Here is a 27,410-nt window from a genome sequence, read left to right on the forward strand (position 1 = left end):
ACTAAACCATAGGCCCATGGAAACATCATTAGTCATAACTTAGATAAATAATTCCACAAATCAATTAGCAAATGCTCCTATTTAATGAGGCCCTGTTTTTGTTTACATTGTAAATGGTTTTCTCAGTTATGGACGTGGCTAATAAATTGCACACTGTCAACATTAATACAATAAATCAATCACTTTGACATTTAGTTTGTGAAACTGGATTGGGCGAGACATGGATTTGTTGAATTGGTGATGGTATCTGTTTTTTTACATGTTTCTTCATTATTCTGGAATTCAATTAAAAGTTACTCTTTTGTTATTGCGTGCCAGAGGATTCACAATTTAAAAAAAATCTTTTGTGATAAAAAAATATTTTGTGTACAGTCAGCATCAAAAGTAGCTATAGACTTTCCTACTTTGTCGTTTTACAGCCACATACTAAACGCCATGCAAGATCGTCAATGTGTCAATCAATGCGACAGAGTAAAAAAGTGATCCACTACTTTTGATGCAGTTTCAAAAACATCTGAATATTACTTATTAAAAAAAATGGACAATAAATACCTAGTTAATTAAGGATAACTTTAAAATGAAATGTCTAGATTAATATGCAAATAAATTAATCAGTACCTGGGCGACCGAGCTTAAGCCCGGGTTAAAATATCCCCAGAGATAAGACCAAGCTAAATCGATTTTTCATCTCCGAAAACCCCTACATACCAAATTTCATCGAAATGGTTGAAGCCGTTTCCGAGATCCCCAATATAATATACAAGAATTGCTTGTTTAAATGTATTAGATAAACCATAAGTAGATGACATTGTAAAAAAGTCATTAAATGCACTAACAAAAAAGTTTGGCATGCCAATTCTGTGACCTTTGCAAAAAAAACACAAGTTATTGTTTTTACAATCATCTGATAACTTATACTCAATCATAGCATAGTACACAAGGGGCTAACCAAAAGTAAGTCACACCAATTTTTATCATTTTAGACCCCTTTCCCCTTCCCCCCATGTGTTGGTATGAAAATTGCAATTATTTAGTTCCTGTGTCACAAGCCGCCCCAAATGTGTGGCGTAATTTACGGATGACTCCTAATCTAAAAGTTTTTGCACACATTTTATGATTTGAATTCGGTTTTGTTTCGCGTACCTTGATTTTAAGCAGCTCTGTATTTCGGCACAGTTGTCATCTCGTGGTCATGGCGCATGCAACTGTGCCGAAATATCGAGCTGCTAAAATCAAGGTACGCGGAACAAAACCCGAATTTAATTCATAATCTTAGTAATGACCGCGATAGTCTAAAATATTGTACGTATTATGTTACAAACAAACAAAAAGAATTTAGCCTCTTTATGGTATCTAAAACCAGTAGCGTAGAGTGGGTCAACAATGCTCTAATTGATTCTTTGGTCACATTTCCAGATGACACGTCCAAACGTGCCTTGGAGACGGACCTTGACGAAGCAGACCAGAAGACTGACAGAACTGGTCTCCGGAACAACTTCAAGTCCCGGCTGGACAGGCTCGGGAATCTATATTCAGGTGAGACAGTTGAAGCTAGGATCACAAGCTTAAATCAAACTAAAACAAAGGTTTCCCAGGGTCCTCAGGATACCGGATTGGAGTCCACATTGGCTTGAAAAAATATTTTCGGGATATAGTGGAAATGTAGTAGCATGGGGTCTACCGAAAACATTGACTTTGAAAGTGGTCTAATGTGTCTGAGAACCAAAGAGAGAGCATATTATAGTGGCAATAACCAAACCAACTTAGAATAATTTCAAACCCGCGATATTGTCATTTCAAAGTTTATAAACAAAGACAAGAAAAATTATAGCTAAAAAAACAGAACCTAAGAAGGATAGCCACAGAATAACTAATAGTACTACCGTACAGAAGGACTCTCTCCAAACAAAAGTCAAGTTTAGGTATAAATCGCTGCCTACTCTTACGACTTCACGCGAAATTTAAAACTTATCTTGTTAACCAGCGTTCATATTCCGTTGGGGCACCGTTGACTCGAAACCGGGTTTGGCGCCAAGAGCACATGGTTCCCACTCGCGCGATGAATAAAGATAACATGGGTACTAATATGAATTCAATGAGCTACCTTTAATAAATAAGTAAATAAACATTAATGGCTAAAGCTACAAAACAACAATATATTTTATCAGCAACAGCAACCATTTGGTAGTAGGTACCTCTTTGTTCAATCTTTAGTGATATTTTTTAAGTTTGTTTTAAGTTGGCTTGACAAAGTGCCTACTTACTTATAAACAAACATTTGAGCAAACTTAGTTACTTAGGCAATTGTAATTTGTTTTAAAATGGGTCTAAAGTGTTTACTTTTAGGTGAATTAAACGGTATTCAATCAATAAGGAATCGACTTTGATTGTTAACAATACAAAATCTACTAAATAAGTACCTACCTGTCGCAGAACTATTTCTTTAGATGCCCTAAAATCCTTGTAATACCTAACAATCTTTTCTCATTATGCACCTACTACTCTTACAGAGTATTTAACTATATGATGGTTTAAATTGAAATGCAAGAAAATGGCTTGGCTTACTTTCGGAAGGTTGAAAAATGATAATTCCGATTCTTTTATCTTCGTTTTATTTATACAGCCGTAAACAATTTCGAAGTCATAGTTTGCAAAAAAATAAGTTGGTAGGTACCTACACAAATCACGCGCGACGCGTCCAGCATGCGAGCTAAGCGGCAACCCACTGCCGTGCACCCAATGGTTGGGTGCGCCGGCCAAACGTACCTAATTGCGGAGTGTCCAACCCCTGGCATAACTAAGAAGGAAACAAAAAGCGCATCGAAATCGGTCCATCTGTTTGAGAGCTACGATTCCACAGACAGACAGCATCAAACTTATAACACCCCTCTTTTTGCGTTGGGGATTAAAAATAGTCAATAAGGTTAGTCACTGATGAGCTGTAGACATTCTTTAGGCATATCGAAAATACAAACTGAGACATGGATGCACAGAAAAACCAGAAAAAGAGACCAGCGCTGGGAATCGAACCCAGGTCCTCAGCAATCCGTGCTGCGTGCTATAACCCCTACACCACTGCTGGCCAGAAATCTAGACACGAATTTTGCCTATGCATACATAATATCTCAGGTTGCTTATTTCTACTATGCTACTTAAGCAGCAGCACTAGCGACATCTATGTTTCGTCATTGTTTGTTATTTTCGATATGGTTTCACGGGATACCCGTAAAAGTAACAAATTTGGAGTTGAAATAAAAATACAAAAAGACTCCAAAAAACCAATCATACTTCTTTAGGCAGCACTATCAAATATTCTGTGACCAGACGAAAAACTGTATTTATTAAATTGCTGCCAGAAATTTACGAAAAATGAAAACAGGAGCAGGTCTAATTTTAACACCTGTCCAGGCAATGAATGTACCACCTGTTCAAAGGCAGGTGCATAGACGCCCTTACACATTCCAAACAGCTTAATACACTAGTTCCTTATTGGTTCACTTCCTTTCTTGATAACTTAAATTGATTGAGTAATAATTTTGCCTGTGCTCATTTTATTTTTATTTGAATACTAATTAACCATTGGAGGAGAAAAGTCCTCGAATGACGACCACGAACTGGGAAACGAAGCGTTGGCAAGCCTTCCACTAGATGGATATACGACATCGTGACAGTGCCGGCAACCAGAAGATGCAAATGGCGAGTTGTCGTTAATTATGGCGTTCTAAGAGGTGTTGGCGTTTATCAATAATGGGCATCTTCCGGCTGATGATGATGATGATGATTAAATTGACAAATTTGTCCTTTTTATCATTACCGTAACCAGTGTTGCAACTTTATAACTTACCTGATGAAAAATTTTCATTTTTATTTTGCGATGCGGCTTTGATCCATTAGCAGATTTTTTGACAGATTAAATGGGCTTGCGAAGACTCAAAGTCAAAGTCAAAATATCTTTAAGTATTCAATTTAGGCTATAACAAGCACTAATGAATGTCAAAAAAAATCTACAACTATTCTTAAATAAAGGGATCCGCCTCTTTAATTACTCAATTATAGATGACTAGCTGTTGCCCGCGACTTCGTTTGCGCAGAATTCGCTTATCGCTAACCCGCGGGTACTATGCATTTTTTCGGAATTAAAAGTAGCCTTTGTCCTTACCCAGGACTCAAACTATCTGTATACCGATTTTTATCTAAATCAGTTCAGCTGTTTAGGCGATGAGGTAACATACAAACAGACTTACAAACTCCCGCATTTATGATATTAGTAAAATGATTTCGTATATTTTAATTAATCCAGCGTTCTGTCTGAACAATATGAGCTGTATGTAAGAGAGTCGCGGAAAGATTTATATCTCACAAATACAAATCACCCTCTTGTTCACTCACTTGCTTTTCAGTATGATCAAAGGGGATGATTAAAATGATGTTTTATTCTTTCAGATACGCCCACACTCTCGTCCCCCATCCACCGGACGGAGCACGACTTCAACGCGGCGACTCCGCCCGCGGCCTCGGAGCCCCGAGAGCCGAGGGCCAAGAAGGATGGCAGGAAGTTCGGCAGACTCGCGGCGCTGGCTGACCAGATCAACAACTGGGAGGACGATTTGACGCATCATACTTATGTGAGTTAATGATGAATAACACTGGCCCCCTGTTTCACCATTCATCGATTAATTTTATGTGACAGATCGTTTACCTTTACTTGCCCGAATTTCACTCGCCATACCAACGTTTGCCATAAAATATATAGAACCGTGGTGTTTTCAAGATTTTTTTAAATGTCATCTATATATATAAAAGGCAAAAGTGATTGACTGATGTATCAACGCACAGCCCAAACCGCTGGACCTAGGGATTCCAAATTTAGCACGTAGGTTACTTTTAAGGTCTAGGGGTGCACTAAGAAAGGATTTTTCAAAATTCACCCTCTAAGGGGGTGAAATGGGGGTCCAAAGTTAGTATGGGGAAACAAGATTAGTTAGACTATTTTATTCGAAACTTCACAGGAGTACTCTTAACAATAAATAAGTAAACACGTGTTTCAGGTTTTTTGAGAATTCAACCCCTGAAAGGGGGTAATGTGGTGACAAAGTCAATCAAAAACCAATCGTTAATATGTCAACGCACAGCCCGAAACCACTGGACCTAGAGACTTGAAATTTTGCACATAGATACCACTATACAATGTAGGCATCCACTAAGGAAGGATTTTTGGAAATTCTAACGGTAACGGGAAAAAACGGGATTTATATATTCGATTCCGAGTGACCCTATCTCAGTAACTGTAATAACTAGACTTCAAATTTGATTCACAAGTAGGTATTACATTAATTAAAACATAGATTCCAGGATTTTTCGAAATTACCAAGGGATAAGGAAAAAACGGGATTTATATATTCAATTTAACTAATTTCTATGAACTATAATTACTAGACTCTTCAAATTTGGCATAGAAGTAGGTGATTATAATAGTAAAAAACAGTTTTAAGGAATTTGGAAATTCCCACGGGATAAGGAAAAAACGGGATTTATATTCAGTTTAGCGGATCGATTTTTCATTTTACTGGTCCTAGAAACTAATATTTTGCATATGGGTTCCTTGAGGAGTGTAGGGGAACACTACAAAAGGATTTCCCGAAGTTCTGACGGGAACGGGAAAATGGGATTTTTCGTTTTACTGGTCGCAGAAGGCTGCAACTTGGCATGTAAGTTGCTTGAGAAGTAAAGAGAACCATTAAGAAATAATTTCCCGAATTCCCACGGGAAAGGGAAAAAAACAGGATCTTTCATTTTAATGGTCCTAGAAAGCTGAAATTCGGATGTAGGTGCTTGGGGATTGTAGAAGAGCGTTAAGAAAGGACTTTCCAAAATTCCAACGGGAACGGGAAAATACGGTATTTTTCGTTTTACTGATCGTAGAAAACCAAATTTGCATTTAGACGGCAACGCAAAAAACAGGATTTTGCGTTTTAACTGTTATAGAAAGCTAAAATTCAAAATTCAAATGTATATACTGCACGTACGCTGCAAAAAGCTCTTTAACCGACTTCAAAAAAATGAGGAGGTTATGCATTCCGCTATATATATTTATTTATGTTTGTTCACCGATTTCTCGCTTAATTGTTTACCGATTTTTGTAATAAATTTTTTATTCGAAATAAAATCTACTCCTGAGGTAGTCCCATTGTCATCAAATGAGAATCTGATCGAGGGCAACCCTCAAATTTTGTAGGCACGCATAACGTTTTTTATATAATTATTCGAGTTATTTAAGTATTTGCGTCTGACAGACATCATCTCATGTTGATGAGCTGATGATGGAAGGTTAAACTCCTTAACGGTTAGAGGTAACGAGTTAGAAGAAGTTTCTTTAAACATCATATGCACGTATAGGTAGACCTTTAGTTGTATTCTTTCTGGTTATTCAGGTGAGCTGATGAGGAAGGTATAACTCCTTAACGGTTAGGAGGACACATTAAGTACCTACGCCAAACCAATCAACTCATTACGTAACAAAATTTATCAATACCTGTAAAACAGTATACTGTGACAGGACAGGCTGACAGACCTGAATTTGGCACACATGTAGATAAAGTATCATAGGAGTGCACTAAGTAAGGATTTTTCGAAATTCCCATGGGAAAAGGAAATATTTAACTTTGTCTGCTTCTTGGTTGTTTGGGAATCTCTGGAAAAACAGAGTGGATTTTAAAAAAAAGTATTAGTGAAGCTTTTTAAAAATCGATACCCGAAATAATAGAAGCCTGTTTCAATTCAATCGCGGACAGTGTGGTTTTCTCTTGAATTTACTTAATCCTATCCCGCGAGAACAATCCTATGCCGCGTAGGTACGAAGTCGCGGGCAAAAGAAGCACGTGGGTTTTCTAAAATTACACCCCTGACCTAAAGATGTGAAACAGGGGTACAAAGTTTAACGAATTATGATCATCTAGGTTGATTTTTAAATTCAAAAATTTGCAAATATAATCCTCCGAAAAATCAATTAAAATACGAAAATAAAGATCATAGAAATGATCTGTGTTACCCCAAATTTAACGCGAGCGAAGCCGCGGGCAACAGCTAGTCATATATAATGCAGTTGGTTAGGTTAGGTCAATTTAATATCAACTCCGAAGAAATTACTATTTCAGAAATAAATTACTTTATGGCAAAGGAAAATTCAAGAAAACTATTCATTTGGGCATATGAAATTCTGGCAAACCATAGAGAACCGTGACAGATATCTGTGATGCCACCTGTTAGTTTTGTCCAAATAGACGGAGACGGCATCACATTTATCTATCAAATAAAATTTATCAATGAGTGGTTAAACAAGCCCTGGGTCTGTTAAATTACTTGAAACCGTGTAGCCTTGTTTCATTTGAAATTTATAACGAGCTTTATGGTGAAGGAAAACACTGTGAGAAACCTGGGAAGCTATTCAATGGTGTGTATGAAGTTCCCAATCCGCAGTGGGCTCGCGTGGGCACGATGTCATTAGAGCGAGCGTCTAGGAAAAATTGGTCGCCTTACCGGTCACAGCTGCGTGCCAAGTACTCGTAGAGGGGAGGGAAGTGACGTAGGCTTCTCGAAATACTTTTTTTTATTCTGATAGTATTTTAGCGTATTTTTACGAAAAACCGTAGTCCTCCAAATATCTTTGCTCCTTTTACAGCATCCCGAGCCTGCCAAAGAAACTAAACAAAACTCAAAGTCTGCTGCGGACAAGGGCAACCAAGACGCTTCCACACTTGACATCAGTATACACTCCATCAACGACATCAATAAGGTTCTGCATACTGTCAAATCCACTCAGGTATGTTAACAAGCAAATAACAACAGTCCAGCCTGCTTATATGTCCCACTGCTGTGCTTGTCCCAGAATAAGAGGGCTTGGTCTGTAGTTTCATGGAAATTGATCTCACACACTCCACTAAATTGTTTCACAGTGGTGTCCAAGTTTTCTTAAGGGTATTTTTTCTTAAACACGAGCTTTTCTCAGCCACGACCCCACGAACCCACGACATTTCGGTATGTGTACAAGATACGGAATTGAACATGTCGAAAAGTGACAATTTATTAATTGTATGTTGATGACTTGGCACGTATCAAGTAGGTGACAATAGGGCAGGACGAAATCACCCTAAGCCTTGATGCAAAATTTACAAAAGTTTAAATAGAAAAACTTTCTTTTTAAAATTGGAATAATAAAATAACGCTTTACATTAAAGTTAAATAAATAAAAAAGGGTGACTTACGGTGTAAACGCCTGCTAATACCTTTACCATTACAAACGAGTTACATTGCTACGTCTTTTTGCCAGGCGCTTTATCTGCGTTTTGATTCTAACTTTAAATGTTTTAATTATTTTGTTTTAGCCCGCAAAATCTTCTCTAGCAACAAAAACACACACATTCACTAAGCCGAACAACGAATGCCAACGGCTTGACAAGAAAATAGTAGCAGAGTTGGTGAGTACATAGAAGTATAAGAGCTGTGACTAAAGTAATATAACTTCCGTATATAAGGTATGGTTGAGGGCGTTCATTATTGAGCTACTATTTACATTTCGATTATTATGGAATTGTTATGGTCATGGTTGAATAGTAACTTTACTATTTATGAATAGTATTTTGGGGATGTTTCTTTACAGAGAATTTTGTGTGAAGTTCACATTTCAGCTTTTTGTTTGATTCAATCAAAGTAAATTAAATCAAAATTGAAAAATATATTTTCATTTATAAATAATTGAAAATGGTAAGTCTTCACGTTTGTTTATTTAAATGTTTTTTTGATTATTGTATTTTTTTAAATAAATACTTCAGTTCCATAAAGTATTTTTCAATATGTGCATGATTTCAGTGATAGAAGATTTGGTGATGGTTTAGTTCTAGCCCTAAGAACTTGCCTTCATTTATTTCTGTGGGAAAATGTAAAATAATATTCAATTTGAATAATAAAAAAAATGTGGATGATTTCCATATTCTCCATGGCCTATGGCGACTAACTTTATGGCTTCCTATGATTGGTTCGACGGTGAGGGGTTCTTCCTTGTATTTTTTAAGTTATTTTCTTCGTTGTGTATCGGCATAATTTTTGTTGAAACGTTGGCGGAGTTGCATATATATTTCACAAAATCGTAATTTACTTATAGGACTTAATATTTTACCATAATAAATAGTTTATTTTGCAAATTTTTGTGTTGGCCAGAGAGCTCCTACATGTATTTTTTGTGCCCTGATGGATTGCTACTTGCGCTTTCGAATAGATTATCATTGCGAAGGAGAATGTGTCACAAGAAACTAGACCGTTGCGTTGCTTCTATTCTCCGTATCTAAGCTGCCTTTATTTGTCCTCTGCAGTAGGTACTTTTGCAGATGACACGTAATACTTAAGTCATGAAAAAAAAAAACTCAAACTTGGCAACCCTGTCTTCCATTGTCAGTGGAGTAGGTCAGTAGAATAATCGTATTCAATTTTTTCGTATTGATTTGTAGGTATAGCCTAAAAATACTTTTTTTACACCAAGTCTGGCTAAAAATCTTACGCTAATGTTTGTAGTTCGATTCTACATAATAATGTGGTTTTGGATTGGCTTAAGATCGTATACAAGCGTCACCCTTGGGTGCCTGATTTGCTTATCGAACTTGGCACCCACGTCGCGTGGCCGCCGACCTTTAGTAGTACTACGATTGCGGGGGACAGAGAATTGAGTGGAGCAGTCGTATTATTATTTTTTATTATTTTAGAACTGTGTAGTTAAGTGATGTTGATACTTCTATTTAATCAGAGCAAAGTTGTGGACCATTTATGTTTCCTGATTGGCCCTGTTACCATAAAACTTTAGACAATTGCCTTTTAAAACGTCAATCTCGCGCCATTATTGACTCTAAGAGCTCCTTAAACCATTTTCCTCTCCATCAAGTTCCAGTTATATTTTTGTGACAATAACTGCTTTTAACCCACTCTCACTAATAATATTATAAATGCGATAGTTTGAAAGTCTGATTGTTTGTTTGTTTGTTACTTCATCACGTCAAAACTGCTTAACCGGTTTAGATGATATTCGGTATACAGATAGTTTGAGTCCCGGAGCATAGTTCCCGCGGAATAGGACTAACCGAATTCTACGTGGACGAAGTCGCGGGTACATGCTAGTAAAACAATAAACAGAGACGTCATCACAGATATCTGTTGCATAAATTAACAGGAACACAGAAATTATTGATGAGACAGAGGGGTTCGATTTTTTTTTTTTTAAGAAGGAAACAAAATCTATGATCTCTTTTTACTAAACGTTTTTTTATGGGTTTTATTCGAAGTTAGTGTAAGTTTCAGCATCGATTATTATTTCCTTGGCATATTCAGAAACTGGTTTGTCGGGTTTTAATAATAATAATTTAATTTATGTTGGATATTCTTCATAGGTTATTATTATTATGTAGTATTACAAATAGTTAGTATTTATAAAACTAGAAACATTACAATAAAATTATTACCTATCTGACGACGTTTTGACGATGTTTTTTTTATTATTTTATTTGTAACAAAACTATGAATTAATACTTTTATTAACTCCTGGCTGTTTCATTTAAGTTATCTCAACGCTGCGAACACTACATTTATTCAAACTCAACGTCTCCATAGGTGTCTTTGTTTCCAAACCGGCATAATATGTATCGCTGTCTAACGACAAATTGAATGGTCGCCCGCATGGCATACAAAACGATCATTGAATATATTGTTGCGACGGAAATTCATAATTGCAATTTTGTAACTTGTCTGTGCTCGATATCAATGACGTTTTGAAAGATTATCACTGGTTTTAGGGGAACATCTTAAGTACCTAAAACCACAGCATAAATACGTATGTCCTAGTTATTTGTTGTCATACATTGTATGAGTGGTCCATTCCCCATCATATTTCATTCTTTGCTTATATGCAAATGCTTTAGTTAAGAGAATATAGATTATGTTAGTTAGACATAGGTACCTTAAACGCTTTTTCAACATTTTATTTTTATCATCACACTTGCTCGTAAACAGTGTCGTAACATGCAGGCTACCTTGGTTGCAACCCCCCAAATAAAACCCTCGACCTTAATATGCTTGTCATGAAACCCGTGGTCGGTAAATGAGTCAGTGCCCGTAGTGATGCTGCTGCGCGCGCTGCAGCAGGACCAACATGCACACGCACGCTGCGGCGCATGCTGAGGGAGGGGGAGGGGGAGGGCGATGCTGCCAAGAGCGCAGCCCAAGGTATCGCCAATATTTGGAAGAATTATATTTTTTCTATTACAAATAAAATTTATACTCGCAAATGTGATGAAAAACATGGTATGTCGCACGGGCGGTACTAGAATTACGATCATCGACTCATTAAAGCCCTTAGTCTTGGACTTCGGGCTTCTAATAGACTCTCGTTCGTAATTACTTAGTTACCGCCCACACAATGTACTATATTATGAACTAAAAACTAGACCGACCAATCGAATACAAAAAAGTGACATGTAAAAGAGCCCTTTGCGGTTTACTTGTAGAATAAACGTTTTGATTTTTGAATCGAAAAAATTGCAACGTGAATTTCATTATCTTTGCATTAAAAAACCCGCGCCAAATTTCATGTCTCTTTTCCTAGCGGTAGTAATTTAACGAGCTAATGTTACATTAGAAAAGTTTATATACTTACCCCTTATTCATAAAACTTAACAAGCCTATGTTAACTAACAAATGCTTTGTCCCTTTCTAACAAATACAAATGTCGAAGTGACAGATAAGGACACACGAATTTTAGCGGCATTTTAACTAAAATAGGTTTCATCATCATCCCAGCCTATATACATCCCACTGCTGGGCGCAGGCCTCCTCTCAGAACAAGAGGGCTTGGGCCATAGTTCCCACGCGGGCCCAGTGCGGATTGGGAACTTCACACACACCATTGAATTGCTTCGCAGGTTTGTGCAGGTTTCCTCACGATGTTTTCCTTCACCGCATAGCTCGTGGTAAATTTCAAATGTAATTCCGCACATGAATTTCGAAAAACTCAGAGGTAAGCCGGGGTTTGAACACGACTTCGATAGGTCAAACCACTAGGCCACGGTTTAAAATAGTTTGATTGTCGTTTATGAATAATTAGTCGTTAAATCTTCTTGAATTTTCTAATTTTCTGCGCAACCTTCTTATTTTTTTTTCCATAAGAACATTTTACAAAGTATAAGAAACCTTAAAAAAGATTGACCCTTTGATAACAGTCAAGTTCGATGTGACGAACGCCATTCTATATCGAAATTGTAAATGTAAGCACTTTAAAGTAATATTCCTATGACAATTTATCAAACAGTGAATACTTTTTGCTGAAACGTTTTCTGGTTAAATACAGTGCGTCGTATATAATTATTTTGTAAGTTTTCCTCTCGTGGCATAAACACTTCGAGAAACTTGCATTTGCACTGTTTTTCCTTATTAATATACAATTTTGTCGTAACTTGTTTCCAGTAGGTAAGTATACAGCAGTATTTCGAAGATAAATAGGTACGGCAGTTATACATGTCGTCATTTGTGTGGCATAATTATAAGTTTGCCATTTAGGCAAGAACAGGATTTTGATAAAATAATGTATCTATATCTCTTTACTAAGTATTTTTAGTTTTGATTTGTGCATGATAATGATAAAACATTTATCATCATCATATCAGCCTTAGGACGTCCACTGTGGGATATCCCCCCCCCCCCCCCCCCATCCCTCATGATGAAATATTAGTTGAGCTTATACGTAACAAGCTATTCACCATAACTTGGTGTGCATTTCGTGAGACTTAATTTTCCTGCGATGCAACTTTGGGTGCAGTAGACAAAATACAAAAACTTAATGGTTTCTTGACATAGTCGAATATCATTCTGGTCTTCTTATATGAATATGATGTATGCAAAATTTCATGGCATTTGGTTCAGTAGTCAGTGCGTGATAGCGGGACAAACAAACTCGCTTTCGCATTTGCAGTATTAGTAAAGATAAGGATAATACGTTATTTGACTATTTTGTATATGTTTTATAAATTAAAACTACACAATGCCTGTTATCGAATAGAAACAATTTTTAAGCTACCTTTACAAATAACAAAGTTATAAAGGTTTGAAATTCAAGATTAGACAGAGAAAGACATACTGGCATGTGACGTCACACGCCAGTACCGCCATACTTGCTGCATAGAGAAAAGCGTTTGAGAAAGAGACAGGTATGTAGATTTTTCAAAAAATCACTAAAAATCAAATTTTCAACCGATTTAAATTTTCTCTTCGCTAAAAACTATCTGTTCATCTATATTTTCATAATAATATTAAGATATGGCAAAATCAGGAGTTGTCAAATACCGTATTAATTAGACCTCAAAATAATATGTAGTTGTAAAATTTAAGTGTAGACAAACAAGCTTTTACTTAAAGAAAAATGCAAAATGTAACATGCCGCTCCACTCCACTGATCGTAGACAGTTCATAAAATTTTCTTATCTTTAAATATGTTTAGAATCAGTTCAATAATTGGAGTTTTCTAACGTGTTAACGTAACGTGTGTTTAAATTAAGCAGCTTTTCCACCAGAGATGTGCGAGGCTGTGTTGCGAACAATAGAAACGTTTCATTTACCTATCCTGGCTCCGCTCTGCTGTTTTCACTAGAGCTGTGCGGTGCGAGGATAGATAAATGAAGCGTTTGTATTCGTTTATGAAAAACAAATTTCTCCTCACACACCTCTGGTTGAAATTAAGCTGGTCCAACATTACTTGCTGTCATACAATTCCAAAGCTCTACCTATGTAATGTCAGCTAATAGCCACCGTCTGCGGGCTAAAGGCTAGCGTATGCAAATACCAACGTGTCTAGCTAAACTAAACCAGTCTTCAACCCGTTGCTATGTGGCCGTTTGTTCGTATGACCTTTGTGTCTATTAGTACTATGGTAACTGGTTCTCAAGTTCTTGTCTTTATTTCTTCAAAATGCTAATACTAAAAACTTGGACTGCAACGGAACAAAATAAACTCTTGTGAAGAAATCGCGCAAACTCTTATTTAATCTTATTTACTTACGGAATTTAAGCTATTCAATAAGCTTTAATTTTTAGAGATACGCTATTAACTTTGATTCTTCAATAGGCGATTTTCAGAACTCTCTATCTTGTGGGAAACCTGTTATTATTCTTGTCTACCTAGGTACATCATAAAATTTCTATGCTGAATTTCAGCTTTCCGGGAAGGTACAAGGATGTGAATTGGAAGTTGATAATTCAGTCAGGACTTTCCTTTTTTTTAAGGCGCGAAGGACGATGATGTGTGTAAATTACGTAATCCACACTAACTTTGAAAGTTCCGTACACAGGCAATGGCTTGACTATAAAAACGTATCCTATTCAGATTTATATCAGTTAATGTCAACATTTTGTCCAAACAGCAATAAAAGAACTTTATTTTTGGACAAAAAACCACCAGGTATTGTATCCCTGTTGCCCCATAAACATCGGCCACAGCGAATGTTTAACGATCTATTTTGAAGTTTTACGGCTAAATTTAAAGCCGACGTTCAGAGTATGGGTGGCCGAAACAATAGTCTCAAATTCGGCTTTCGGCCGAAATCGTGCGGCAAGGCCGAGTCGTTAAATCAGTGGCTTTTCACACCCCTTGCTGGTAGGGGTTGTCAACACAATTTGTTTATAAGTTGGATAGCTAAAGATAAAAGTTTCAAATCTCGTGTCATATTAAAAATTTAAACAAAGTATAGCACAAGCTTTGCTTAGTTTGGGACTAGGTCAATTGGTGTCAAGTGTCCCATAATATTTATTTATTTAAACAAAACGTTTAAGATTTATACAGGGTGTAGGTATTTAAAATATTGAACTTAATTTCGTACATTTGTTTCTGTGTTTGTTTACTTTAAATCTTACAAGTGAATTTAGACCCAACTCCGATGGTCAGATTGCCTTGAAATTTGCTAATCCACCTCCGATGACAGTGCAATACCTAATCAAGAACCTGAGGCCGTATTCCCTAACGTTTCCGACGCTCGCGATCGCAATCAAAAGACAGATTTCGCATACAACAACTGTCATTTGATTGCGATCGCAAGCGTCAGAAACGTTAGGCAATACGGCCTCTGGTCTGTGTTTTAATAAAAAACTAAGTCCTTCCTTAGTTTTTTCACCAGCATCAATATTTGACTCGACAAAACATGCATACTCGTAAATATTCGGAACGATTCTTTTTCTAGGGGTCGGTGGGAAGTATCCGATATTTTTGCACGCTCCACTGTTACAGATGTCATTGCAGGGCCCAGTTTCTCGAAGCATATTAGTCTAATAATTAGTGTTTTGTCTCATTTTCTCATACAATTTATGAGACAAAACACTAATATTATAGTGGCCGTACTTGATTGATTCAGGCGTTACTTTACTTATGATCTTTCTACGCAAACAATACCACAAGTGGTTGCGCAGGAGCATGAAGGCTGTTAGTTTACATTAAACAAAGACTTGAATAAATAAAAAATATTTTTGGCATGTTTATTTTTGGCAAATTTGAGTGAGTGATAGATGCAATCAGAATATCAATACCAACCCGGTGATATCCTCGTGATATTAATCGCCCTGGCATTTAAGACCCTGAGGTTAGCAACCCTGCTTAAGCGCAAAGGATAATGGAAGCCTTGTGTGCGCACGAGTGCTTTCTTTGTTCGATTTATTATTACGAAAAGGGTCCTTGAACTTAATGCGGTTAAAATTTTGGTCGTATTGACCGCCCTCCCTTTGGTAAATGGAGTTGTTCCTTGTCATAGTCGGTCGACCAAGTAAATGCATTACCGTTTTTTTGTCAGTTCCTGCTAAAAAAAAAAAATAAGGCTGATGTCACACTGACTAGTGAGTCAAAGTAGTTCTTGATGTTTTGAGTCGTACAACTGACATAGACTTGGTAGTATGGTAAAGAAATTTTGTGGTCGACTATAGATACATATTTGGAAACTTGGATGAACGCTACTCCAACCCCAATAATTTACAGTCTTTGTAAGTACATACTTAAAAAGTCTATGCGGTAGTAGTTAGTCTCAGTTAGTCTTAATAAAAAAAATGTACCGAGAGAGGTGCGATAGCACTTTTACATGTGAATTAGTTTTAATTGTGTGATTGAATGACGATTGATTGATAGACGACCAGATGGCCTAGTGGTTAGAGAACCTGACTACGAAGCTTGAGGTCCCGGGTTCGATTCCCGTTTCGGGGCAGATATTTGTATGAAAAATACGAATGTCTGTTCTCGGGTCTTGGGTGTTTAATATGTATTTAAGTATGTATTTATCTATATAATTATATTTATCCGTTCCTTAGTACCCATAACACAAGCTTTGCTAAGCTTACTTTGGGACTAGTCTTTAGACTTTGGGTCAATTGGGTTGAATTCTCCCGTGATATTTATTTATATAATGAATGAATGAAAAAAGTTTGATGTGTTTGTTTGTTTTGAGTGTGATGTGAATGTGTTTGCGAATAGCGAATAAAAATATTCTTATTTCAATTATCTAATGTAATAAACAGATTTTACTCGTTTCCCTTCTGATTTGCACTTTCGTTAAAAAGGCTTTTAACGAAAAAAAATATGCGTTTATCTTTCTAATATATCAATTTAGACAACAAACAAAACGAAGAAGGAATTTTGAAAGTTAGTACTTGACCTGATGAGATGAAGCTACGTACTTTAACTTCTATTTAAATTAAAATAACCCTTGCATCTGATACATATGAGATAAATTATTGCGTTTGTTGGAGCAAAGTGCTTCCCGGAGAGGTGTGCCGGTGCATTCCTGGCAGCCTCATTGTGTGATGATTTTATTGCTGCACCCATTCAGCGCCGTACAGTCTGCGGTGTTCGGGTTACCATTATTTTTCTTCAAATTCTGCCTTCAGCAATATAATGTATTATTACGAGCTTTTGTTTAGCTCTACCTCGTATAATTTTATTTAATTGTTTCTAATCTTGCAAGTAAATTTTGATCCACTTCTAGTGGTCGTATTGATTTGAAATTAGTTATACTTACATAACTATGCAAGTTAGATAACAACACAAAATTGCAAGTACAGTCAACAAAAACTACAGGCAGTTATAAAAAAAAACTTTATTAAAAAAAAACATCAGAAAAACATTATTACTACAAGCTTAAATCTAACTTGCAATGTTGGTATGCAAGTATTTAAATTATCTTCCAGTCTTGCAAGTGAAATTTCACGCGCAATGGTGGGCCTGACTTCAAATTTGATACCAATACTTTTATGTATGTAGATTGACACTTCAAATATATTAAAAACTTTTATTAAAAATTAAATTCTTTCATTTATAGAAAGCCACGCTATTTCGGATTAACACCTTTTATCTCGGGGAAGTGTGAAGCTACGTAGACGAAATAGTGGGCAACAGCTAGTCTACAATAATTAAAAATACTTCATAAAACCCTCTAAATACCTTCTCTAGTTATATCCCCAGATTATATTCTTTACGATATGATATTTATTACAATTGAACGCACTTGTGGCATACATTTTCTTCTATCCGCGTCTATTAATAACTGTCTATAAATCGAAGCCGGCGCACAAGTATAGTGTGGTAACCCTTCGGGAATAGTCAAGATGCTTTGAAAGATTGTTTGGCATCAATGAGTCTCTAGGAATGCAAGGCTTGAGTTATTATTTGTTTTTAATATATGCTCTCGTATAGATACCTACTTTGGAATTTATTTATAAACAAACAAATAATATATACAATAATTAACAGAAATAAATAAAAAAGAACTAAAACTAACTTACTCTAATCCTAAAAATCTATATTTACAAATATCACCCAAGTCGTTGCTATTGGGCAGGGTGCCCATAAGGCTGGCTGCGTTTCCTCGTTGTATGGCAATGCCAATACGTTGACCGAGGAAAGAGCCAGCCCTATGGTCACCAGTGGAACGGGCAAGCTTCTTTTTTAAAAATTTAAATATTTTTTTTGCTTCGGGACCCCACGGACCAAGCGTTTCAACAGCAAAGGCCGCAAATATGAAATTGTTTGCCAGATTCTCATATTTACGGCATTTTGCTGTTTCGGCCGTTGCAGCCGCCGCACCAGCCTTCAATGATGTCTTAGCAAGATGAGACTAAAAATAAAACTCGTTGAAATTAAAAGTGATTAGGATTTTCTCGTGGCCTCTTTCAACATAGATTGATAGTTAAACAAAATAACGATTGTTTATAGGTTAATTTAAGTCAATAAAATACTTACCCGTAAGAGAGTTAATACTGATCGAGGAAATCTGTGCAATATTATTGTAAGTACAATCAATTTTTAGAAAAAATATAGCTCCATCGATACTATCGATGATTCCGCCAATGTCGAGGTTGGAAAAGACACTATCGGTTGGCCGTTGTACGGTAGCTATTGTAAGTACGGTCAAGGAGTTTAATTCATTGGCCACCATGGAACCATTTCACAGTAAACGTCATAGTGACATCGCATTAATTAACAAGGAAAGTCGTAATGACTTTTCCTTTAAAAAAGTTCCACGGTGGCCCATGAATTAAATTCCTTGACTGTACTAATTACTGTACTATTACTAATAAAATCAAATTGTATTGGATTAACATGAAGGTCCGTTGCTTACGAGGTAACTTTGTATACGGTGGCACATGGTGCAAGGTCCGCCCGGATACCACCATCTTGCTCGCTAATCCTGCCGTGAAGCAGCAGTGCTTGCACTGTTGTGTTTCGGCGTGGAGAGTAAGACAGCCGGTGAAATTACTGGCACTTGAGGTATCACATTTTAGGCCTCTAGTTTGGCAACGCATCTGCAATACCCCTAGTGTTGCAGATGTTTATGGGCGGTGGTGATCTCTTACCATCAGGAGACCCACTTGCTCGTTTGCCATCCAGTCGAATAAATAAAATAAAAAACGGCTAATGTACTCCCAGTAATGGCTGACCCGGAATGCACGGCCGATGCACGCCCTGCTCTCTATGTAATAGTATACATATAACTAATCATCAGGTTATATTTTCCAGGTCGATACAAGACCGGGGGTATATGAACTTTAACAGCGTTTTTTATTACAAGCTTTAATTTAACTTGCCCTGTTTGTCGGGTCAAATCTCGTTGGTTCATTTCAACCCACTGCCAGTGGTCGGTTTGACTTGAAATATGGTACACATTTGTAAGTTGGATATCAATTCAAGTACAGATAACAAAAAGTGCAGTCAGCATTAAAGCTTGTTTTGAAAATACACACATATATCATCATCATCATTCCAATTGCTTCGCAGGTTTGTGCAGGTTTCCTTACGATGTTTTCCTTCACCGCAAAGCTCCTGGTAAATTTCAAATGTAATATGTATATTTTTTTATATAAAGAAGCTCATTATAGTTGCTTCTTGAAATTATTGGTATCGACTGTCCTATTTTGATCACTATTTAATAATAGATATAAATCAAGTTACGCTATTCAACAGAGCATTTTCCCACTAAGTAGTAATTTACTGTATCTATTGTAGTTTCGGCTATAATTCGGAATGTAACGTATCACTTTCAGGGTAAACACCGTAACGGTCAAGGTTGTTACTTAGATATTCTATTTCATGCTGATGTTATGTGTTTTTTACTAGATCACGTAAAGTAAATGTTTTTTTTTTTTCAAATTTAATAATCGGACACATATATTATTCAATAGGTAATTTTTTTATCAGCACACTCTACCAAAAATATATACAACAAATAAAAATAAAACAGGAAACCTGTCTGCTTTAGAAAAAACTAAAGAAAAAATAAGTCTAGTTGTCTAGAATCTGTTTAGTAACTTTAGTTCAAAACTAGGCGCATTCAAAATCGTGACCAGTTCAAAAATTACCGGTACTGTGTTCCGACTGTTGAACTTTAAGTTAGACTTTTTTTTATGGCAGTCTGGTTCTTAGGTCTTTAATTTCCTAGGTTTTAGTAGTATCTCCACTAAAACCAAAACAAGTATATCTCTTCAATAGTCTATTATTTTGATCAGTTATTTTCGTTACAGACTGAGCTGGGAAAGTCACTGGACTGGATGGCAATTATTTTTTACAGATTGAGTTATTTCAGGGTCTTACTGTTGATTTTCAATTTGTCTATCCTTCTTATGTTGTTGTGGTCAAAACATAGTTTTAAATAAAAGTTTGTAAAAACAAAGTAGATTTGAATAGTCTACAGTGTTCAGTAAAGCAACCAAGACTGTCTGATGACATTTTAAGCGGTCCGCCGACATGCAAGATTCCGTTTTAGATTGCAACGGAAAGCTTAGACACCGCCGAAATGTTAATGGGTCGTGACTGTTTTAATTAATGTCAGTGTTGGATTCTTTTATTTGTCATTAATTTCTGATAGTCTGCAGACTGATACTTATTTAGATTCATGTGAAGTATGAATAATTTGAAAAAAGAGTGGGACTGCAACGTTTTTGGTTAGCAGTTTATGTAAAAGTATCAAGTTATGATGATGAAACGATAGCAATAATCAAAAAGGCTCGTCTAACAAATGTAGTTTTATTCTGTAGTGAGAACTGTAAGCTGTAATTTGAATATGAACATTTCTTGTCAAGCCAGCAATGGTCAATGGGTAGACATTTGTCGTGGACCGAAAAATAAATAAATAAATTTTGGTTAGGCCATTATCAGTTTTCTTTGAAACTAAATTTAAATTAAGTACTTAACTGATTTAAATCAACCCTAATTATGTAAAACTTTAATGATAAATAAATCAAATTTTAGTTGCAGTAAATTAATTGCATAGGTTAGGTACCTATTGTAAATTTGGCGTAATACATAGTGCATTATCCGTACACCCACATCCTTTGTCACATGCTTGCAGTGGTTATGAACGAATATCTGAATACTTTCATCGAATGCGTCATAATAACAGTCGGTTTAACTTTGACCTCGTTTTAGAATATTTATCTACTCAGTACATCATGTTTGATTTAGCTGCAGCAGTTATCGGATATCGTTTGTATGAAGCCGACTGTTATCTGAACTGAATTAACTGGACCATTCGGATACAGACCTGCGCATCATTGTAGTCTGTTGTAAATTAAAATTATTAAATTTACGATGAGAAATTCTGATCACTGAATCATCGACACACAGCCATAGAAAAGCGAAATGCATGACTCTAAGGCAGGGTTTCTTAAATTTTTTGCAGTTCCAGACCACTTTCACAATTTAACAATTCCACGGACCCCTGTCAAAAAAAGTTTTTTTGGAAATTTCCTAATAAAAATATGTTTGCAGACTGACCTACTGCGGACCCCCGATACTCATGCTACGGACCCCTAAGGGTTCCGTGGAACCCACTTTAAGCAACCCTGCTCTAAGGCGTTGCGTTGTTTTTTGAAATTCTCTCAGGATAGTAACAGACTAGGTACTTTGTGCATATACAGGGTTCTCCCTGAGATGCGAGAAAAAAGCTGGTCAAAAAACATTATTATCAGGAAGTAGCTGTTGGAGAATGGAAAAAAACGATTACTTAACCAACTTCGTCTAAGACGCTGCACTTTTAACAGACGGTCGTGGTTCAGGATCAGTAGTGAACCTTCACGACGACTTTGGGAAAATAGTGTTGTGGTTTTCCTCTTCCTTCCACACCGCAGTGCTGGAGTCGGGTAGGAGTTCTTAGTTGGCAGTAGAGAGTGCAGGTGCCTACTCTCACATCAGGATCAGGTCCCTTTTACGACACCCACGGGAAGCGATGGGTCCATCCTATTCCAAACCGGGCTCTATATTCTGAGATCCTGCAGTCTGTTATTTAAGAAAGTTACTATTATAATAATACCTAGTATAAATATTGACCGCTTGCTAATTTAATATTGAAAATATTTATTATATTTTGCATTGTTAACATCACTTCTTGTTACTGTGTTCTAAATATGGCTTTGTATGAATATCGCATTAGCGAGCATTATTGCAACGTGCTCTATCTCGCTTGACCTCTGGAGATCTGAGCACCTGCGTGACCGGTGTGTTTCCTGCCATATAGACATAATAATATGCATTTATAGAGGTAAATATAGTGGACACACCTGTCGTTTGTCGTCAACTTAATCTGAATATAAAATAAAGCGCTCGTTTGCTTTATGCGATAAACGCTGTGTTAAACGCCGGTAGGATTATTTTCAGGCGGGGCATTCCATCTGCATATAAGGAGGTGCATTTATAGGTTTCATTCTGTATCTTAATCTTGTTATACGCCCGGGGTGTGCAAGTGTACCTCCTTGCACCCCCAGCATAATATAAATAATAATTAAATTCATTTATTCAAGTAACATTACGACCCATCTCATAAACCCTTGGCCTTAGAATGCTGAAATTTTGTGTAAAGATTCTCTTTCTGATATTTTACATGAACTTGTGAAATTCCCAAGTGATAAGGAAGTTAAAGTTATGCAACGGGGTCGATTCTGCGGACGTCAGCTGTTTTTAGATAAATTTGTTTCTTTATGATTAGTAAATAAATTTGATTTCTTGGAAACGGGGTGATTAAGAAAACTTGAAATTTTTCATTATATCATGGATCGAATAATTATGCTAAAGTGATTTATTCATGTGTTTCAATATAACAGAGTCATGAAGATCAATTTATTTATTGACAATACCGACAAAACCGATAACAGATTCACGGTACTTAACATTTAATGCGTAGTAAATTCAAACCATTAAAATTGCATGGTTATTTTGTTCCTTTTCGTGAACCAGCAGAACTTCTGGCCAGAAGTACAGGAACATCTGCTGGTGTTTGGCTGGCACTTAAAGTCTATAAGAACTAAAATTTTGCGGTTCGCTCAATGCCAAAGTGGAAACTTTTAGATATCTATCAAGTTTTTTTTTCGAAGCTCGTTTGTCCAGTCTGCCACTCAGTTTGACCTCAAAAACCCGTCCACATCACGAATTTGACATTTACAATTTAACAATTTGGTACCTTCTACATAATATATTTTAAATGCATGAATCTTAAATGCAAGTGATATTAATTTATTATTGAACTTCCATGTCCTGAGGTAAAACATCTGGTTCATGTGTGGTCCAAATATAATGTTCTCTAATTGGATTACTGAATAAAAGTGAAACAAGAGAACATTGGATTGATTTATGAAGTTCATATCCCTTATTTGGTTCATGTTTCATGCTTAATTTCATCAACGATCTAGTTTTGGCTGTCATCGTATTTCTTTGCGTATAGCACCCTTCCCTTGTTGTGTTGTTGTTTGTTCAAGTGATGACTAGTAATTGATAGTATGTTTCTATTCAATTTCTCATTTCGATCTCCATCCATAGATTTTTTGTGAATAAGTATTTAAGGAAATAATATCTGTGTAACAAACAGATATGGAGTAGGCGTGAGTCGACGTACCCTCTACCCACAGTAAGCACACACCTATATTTTGGAGTTTCTAGCTTGATAACGAATTTCTGATTTGTAAATTGTTATTTTGTTTCTATTATTTGATTGATTAAGGCGTTACTTTGCGGAGGTGCATAATTATCAATGAAGTGGGTGGTGGGGTGGGTGGTCAAGGACTTTTAATTCATGATATAATTACCATGGAACCTTTTTAAAGGGAAAGTCATTACAATTTTCATTGTTAATTAATGCGATGTCACTGTGGCGTGTGTTCCATGGTAGGTCATGATTAAAGTCCATGACCATACAATAAACTACAATTTTGTAGTGGAGAGGAGAGTAAAAATTTGTGTTAACAATTCATCATCATCATCCAAGCCTATATACGTCCCATTGCTGGGCACAGGCCTCCTCTCAGAATGAGAGGGCTAGGGCCGTAGTTCCCACGCGGGCATTGGGAACTTCACACACACCATTGAATTGCTTTGCAGGTTGTGCAGGTTTCCTCACGATGTTTTCCTTCACCGTAAAGCTCGTGGTAAATTTCAAATGTAATTCCATTTTTTTTGTTATTTCGTAAAATATGCCTTTACGTAGCTGGGAAGATTAAAATTGACAGTTAGCGAGTGAGGGTGTCAGCAAATGCAATCCTAATGTTATTTAAAATAGTGCTGTGATTAAACTCTGCGGTCTCGTGCGGCGCTGCACTTGGCGCTGCGGCGATCTATTCCAAGACGTTTACTCGGAACGGCCTTTATTTAGAATAGGGTCGCCTTTGAAGCTTTCCTCTTTAATTGAAAGGTTAAACATAAGATCAAATTGGCATCCTGGTACAGTCGAACAAACTGCATCACGTACCATGGTGTAACCTATGTGCCACTAATGTCATGTTGACACCCCATGCGTCAAGGACATCATAGTGAAATTGATTGTTAATGGTTCCACCCTGGTACATAAATCGTTCGACTGTACAGTGAATCGCGGTCCTATGTGGTACTACTTATTTCATAATGACTTGATGAAATTATTTGAAATTTTACGAAACTAAAAAGGTTGGGAATCGAACGAATTGGGTTCATCATTTCGTGTTGCATGCTTCGCCATATACCTTAACCCGAGCATTTTAGTATACATGGCAGTGGCGAAGCGTCCATAGAACCCCTTGCCCAATATTTACAAAATACGACAACACGACGCAAATTATTTATGAAGGATGTGGGCGGGCGATCTTTACTTCGGCTTTACCACGGAAATATGTGACGCTACGCCATTGATTCATGGCGTTACTTTCAGTGAATAAATAACAATACCGTTATTTATACATGTAATATGTAGGCTGTACAGTTGAAACTTGTCAAGAAAATTATGACAACAAATCAAGCTATCAGTTTTATTTAAACGCGTTCTTTTCACAATATTCAAACTAAATATCAAGATTCTCATATAGTTACTCAAAATATTCAATCGGCACACCACAGCCCGGCCAGGCAATAAGGAACAGCATCTAAACATAAAAGGAGAACATTAAATCTTAACAACCAACTTTATCACCAACATTTCCATGGCGTTTTTTCAATTGCATCACTGTACGTTTTACTATAAAGTTACACTGCCAGTTTAAAAAGGTTTACACTCCTTTATAATGCTAGCGCTTCTATACCTCTTTATTAGGTTACGTAGCAGTTTGTTGAACCAAGTTTTTGCGTATCTCTTACCGGTTGACTCCGATTCCGTATCTAGAGTTTTTATCCAGTCAGATGCTTTGTGAGACGGTGTTAGCGTTAGTGCAACGAACTTGTTATAAAACTTATAAGTATACGGTCATCGAGCGTATATACAATAGACCCAGATTGGTTTGGCTGAACCACTGCAGCAGCATTTGCTGTAGTATGATTAGCCGGTCCAAGGTCAAGCATGGCACGTAGTTACTTTATAGAGTTAGGCAAGTAGGTGTAGGTATGTACAGGTAGTAGCGGGCTGATTTCCGGGATTCGGCGACTTAGTGCGCCTATATTGCGTGATTGGCGGTAGGCACTATTCATGCCAGCCTAGCTCCAGGAGGAAGCCTATATTGCCGACGACTTCCTGGAGTGACCCCTGTGACCTGAGGTGTAGTGTCCTGTAGTTCGCCACGCCAGAACATTTCAGTAGGATGTGGGTAGCCGTCTCTTCTGCCTCCATGCATGCTATGCACTGGTGGCTGTCTGTAACACCTAGATTATACAAGTGCAGTCGAAGTTGAGGCCTAAGTCCGCGAAGTTTGCGGGACAATCCGGAGTTGATCGTCGGGAGGGAGTTGGGCGAGTAATATTATTGTAGAAATCGATTGTGTGTGTGGTTAATATAGTTATTGCATAGTTAACAACAGTAACTTGTTGAAATTTTCCTTTCGTTCATATCATGCCACGTAGAATATATTAATAATTAAGTAGTGAAACAGGCTCCAAGTTTAAAGACATGAAAATTGACACGACTGTACTTCATACAGAAAAATAAGATTGCAGTTTTAACTTCTGAGAACGCCCATGGGAATTGAGTAAAATCCGGGATTTTAAACAAAACACATCAAGTTTCATTATTGGATGACCATTTTTACCATTCTATGGGTTATATGCTCGATATGTATGATTAATAGATGATTGGGTTTGTTATATTGCTATTAAGCTAATATATAATCCACAGGCGGTTACAACTACATAGACACGATTATTTGCTTTTAAATTTTAACGGAACCCTCTGTGCCGTCTCTGCGGCTGCGTTAGTCCGATTCGCGCTTGGCTGGTTTTGCCCAGTGTCAGCATACATGCAAAATGGTTGAGTTAGTTTCAGAATAGATACCTAATTGAAAAAATAGAACCTTTTAAATTGTCGTTTACAAATGTTTTCATACTTTGCTCGATGGTCAAAGTGTGAAAATCTACGGCGTCAAAGGTGTGACTTAATCCTTACTATCCTTGCTAATAGGTATATAAATGTCTGTCTACTACGTCATCACACTTAAACCGAGCGCTTAAGTAGGTAGATGAAATTTGGTGTTGTGTGTAACTGCTAGTTTTGAATATAAAAATTCCTTTGATAAATGTTCAATCAAAACCCAACCATCTGCTTCAATATTATTTTTAATACACAGTGTATAAAAGGCCTTTATGCTCTCACTGGCCAAATGCGGATAAGTGCGGACTTGATCTGATGGTTCCGTACAGATTTGAAAGTAAGCTTAATCGTGCCCATGTTAATAGTAACACTGCGCATTTAGTTATTGAGTTACAATGCCCCAAACCAAATTAACACTTCTAAAAATTGCATACCGGCACGCCTATCGTCATTACCCCTGGCAGTCTCACAATGAGATTTACAACACAATTCGAGATGCATCTAAGAAGGTAACGGATCGCCCGAATGTCAATGACTTCCTTGTTGGGGAAATGCCGACGGCTTCGTGGTGGGGTCCCGAAATTAAAGTGGCTGCAATTGGTTGATGGGGCTAATTCTAAACTCATGGTAAATTGATAAGTTGACGTCTTTGTTTTCATTTGAGATGTGGGTCTATTTTTTTCTATAGGTATAGTAGAAAAAACAGGTAAACTATATTAACTTGACTTACTTTGTTGAAGTAAGTTACTATTTCACTTACAATACCATATCAGTGCATATGTACTGCATGTTCCACTCTTCTTTAGTTGTTAGGTACTGCTATTAACGTATTTTGTAAAAGTATTTTTCAGTAAAACTTTTTTTTTTTATTCGACTGGATGGCAAACGAGCAAGAGGGTCTCCTGATGGTAAGAGCCTCACCGCCCATAAACATCTGCAACACCAGGGGTATTGCAGATGCGTGTCCAACCTAGAGGCCTAAAATGGGATACCTCAAGTGCCAGTAATTTCACCGGCTGTCTTACTCTCCACGCCGAAACACAACAGTGCAAGCACTGCTGCTTCACGGCAGGATTAGCGAGCAAGATGGTGGTAGCAATACGGGCGG

General features: G+C 36.9%; 1 protein-coding gene across 3 annotated transcripts in view; it reads left to right on the plus strand.

Annotated features, from left to right (window-relative positions):
• LOC141441710 (anillin-like) overlaps positions 1–27,410 on the plus strand; it is a 71,518-nt gene that overhangs the window by 5,026 nt on the left and 39,082 nt on the right. For all 3 annotated transcript variants that reach the window (XM_074106523.1, XM_074106524.1, XM_074106525.1), the window contains exons 3-6: positions 1,417–1,536; positions 4,444–4,625; positions 7,679–7,819; positions 8,382–8,474. In XM_074106523.1, coding sequence (XP_073962624.1) covers positions 1,417–1,536; positions 4,444–4,625; positions 7,679–7,819; positions 8,382–8,474 — 536 coding nt within the window. The remainder of the gene's footprint in view (positions 1–1,416; positions 1,537–4,443; positions 4,626–7,678; positions 7,820–8,381; positions 8,475–27,410) is intronic.

This window comes from Choristoneura fumiferana, chromosome 24, assembly GCF_025370935.1.
Source record: "Choristoneura fumiferana chromosome 24, NRCan_CFum_1, whole genome shotgun sequence".
Lineage (NCBI taxonomy): Eukaryota > Metazoa > Arthropoda > Insecta > Lepidoptera > Tortricidae > Choristoneura > Choristoneura fumiferana.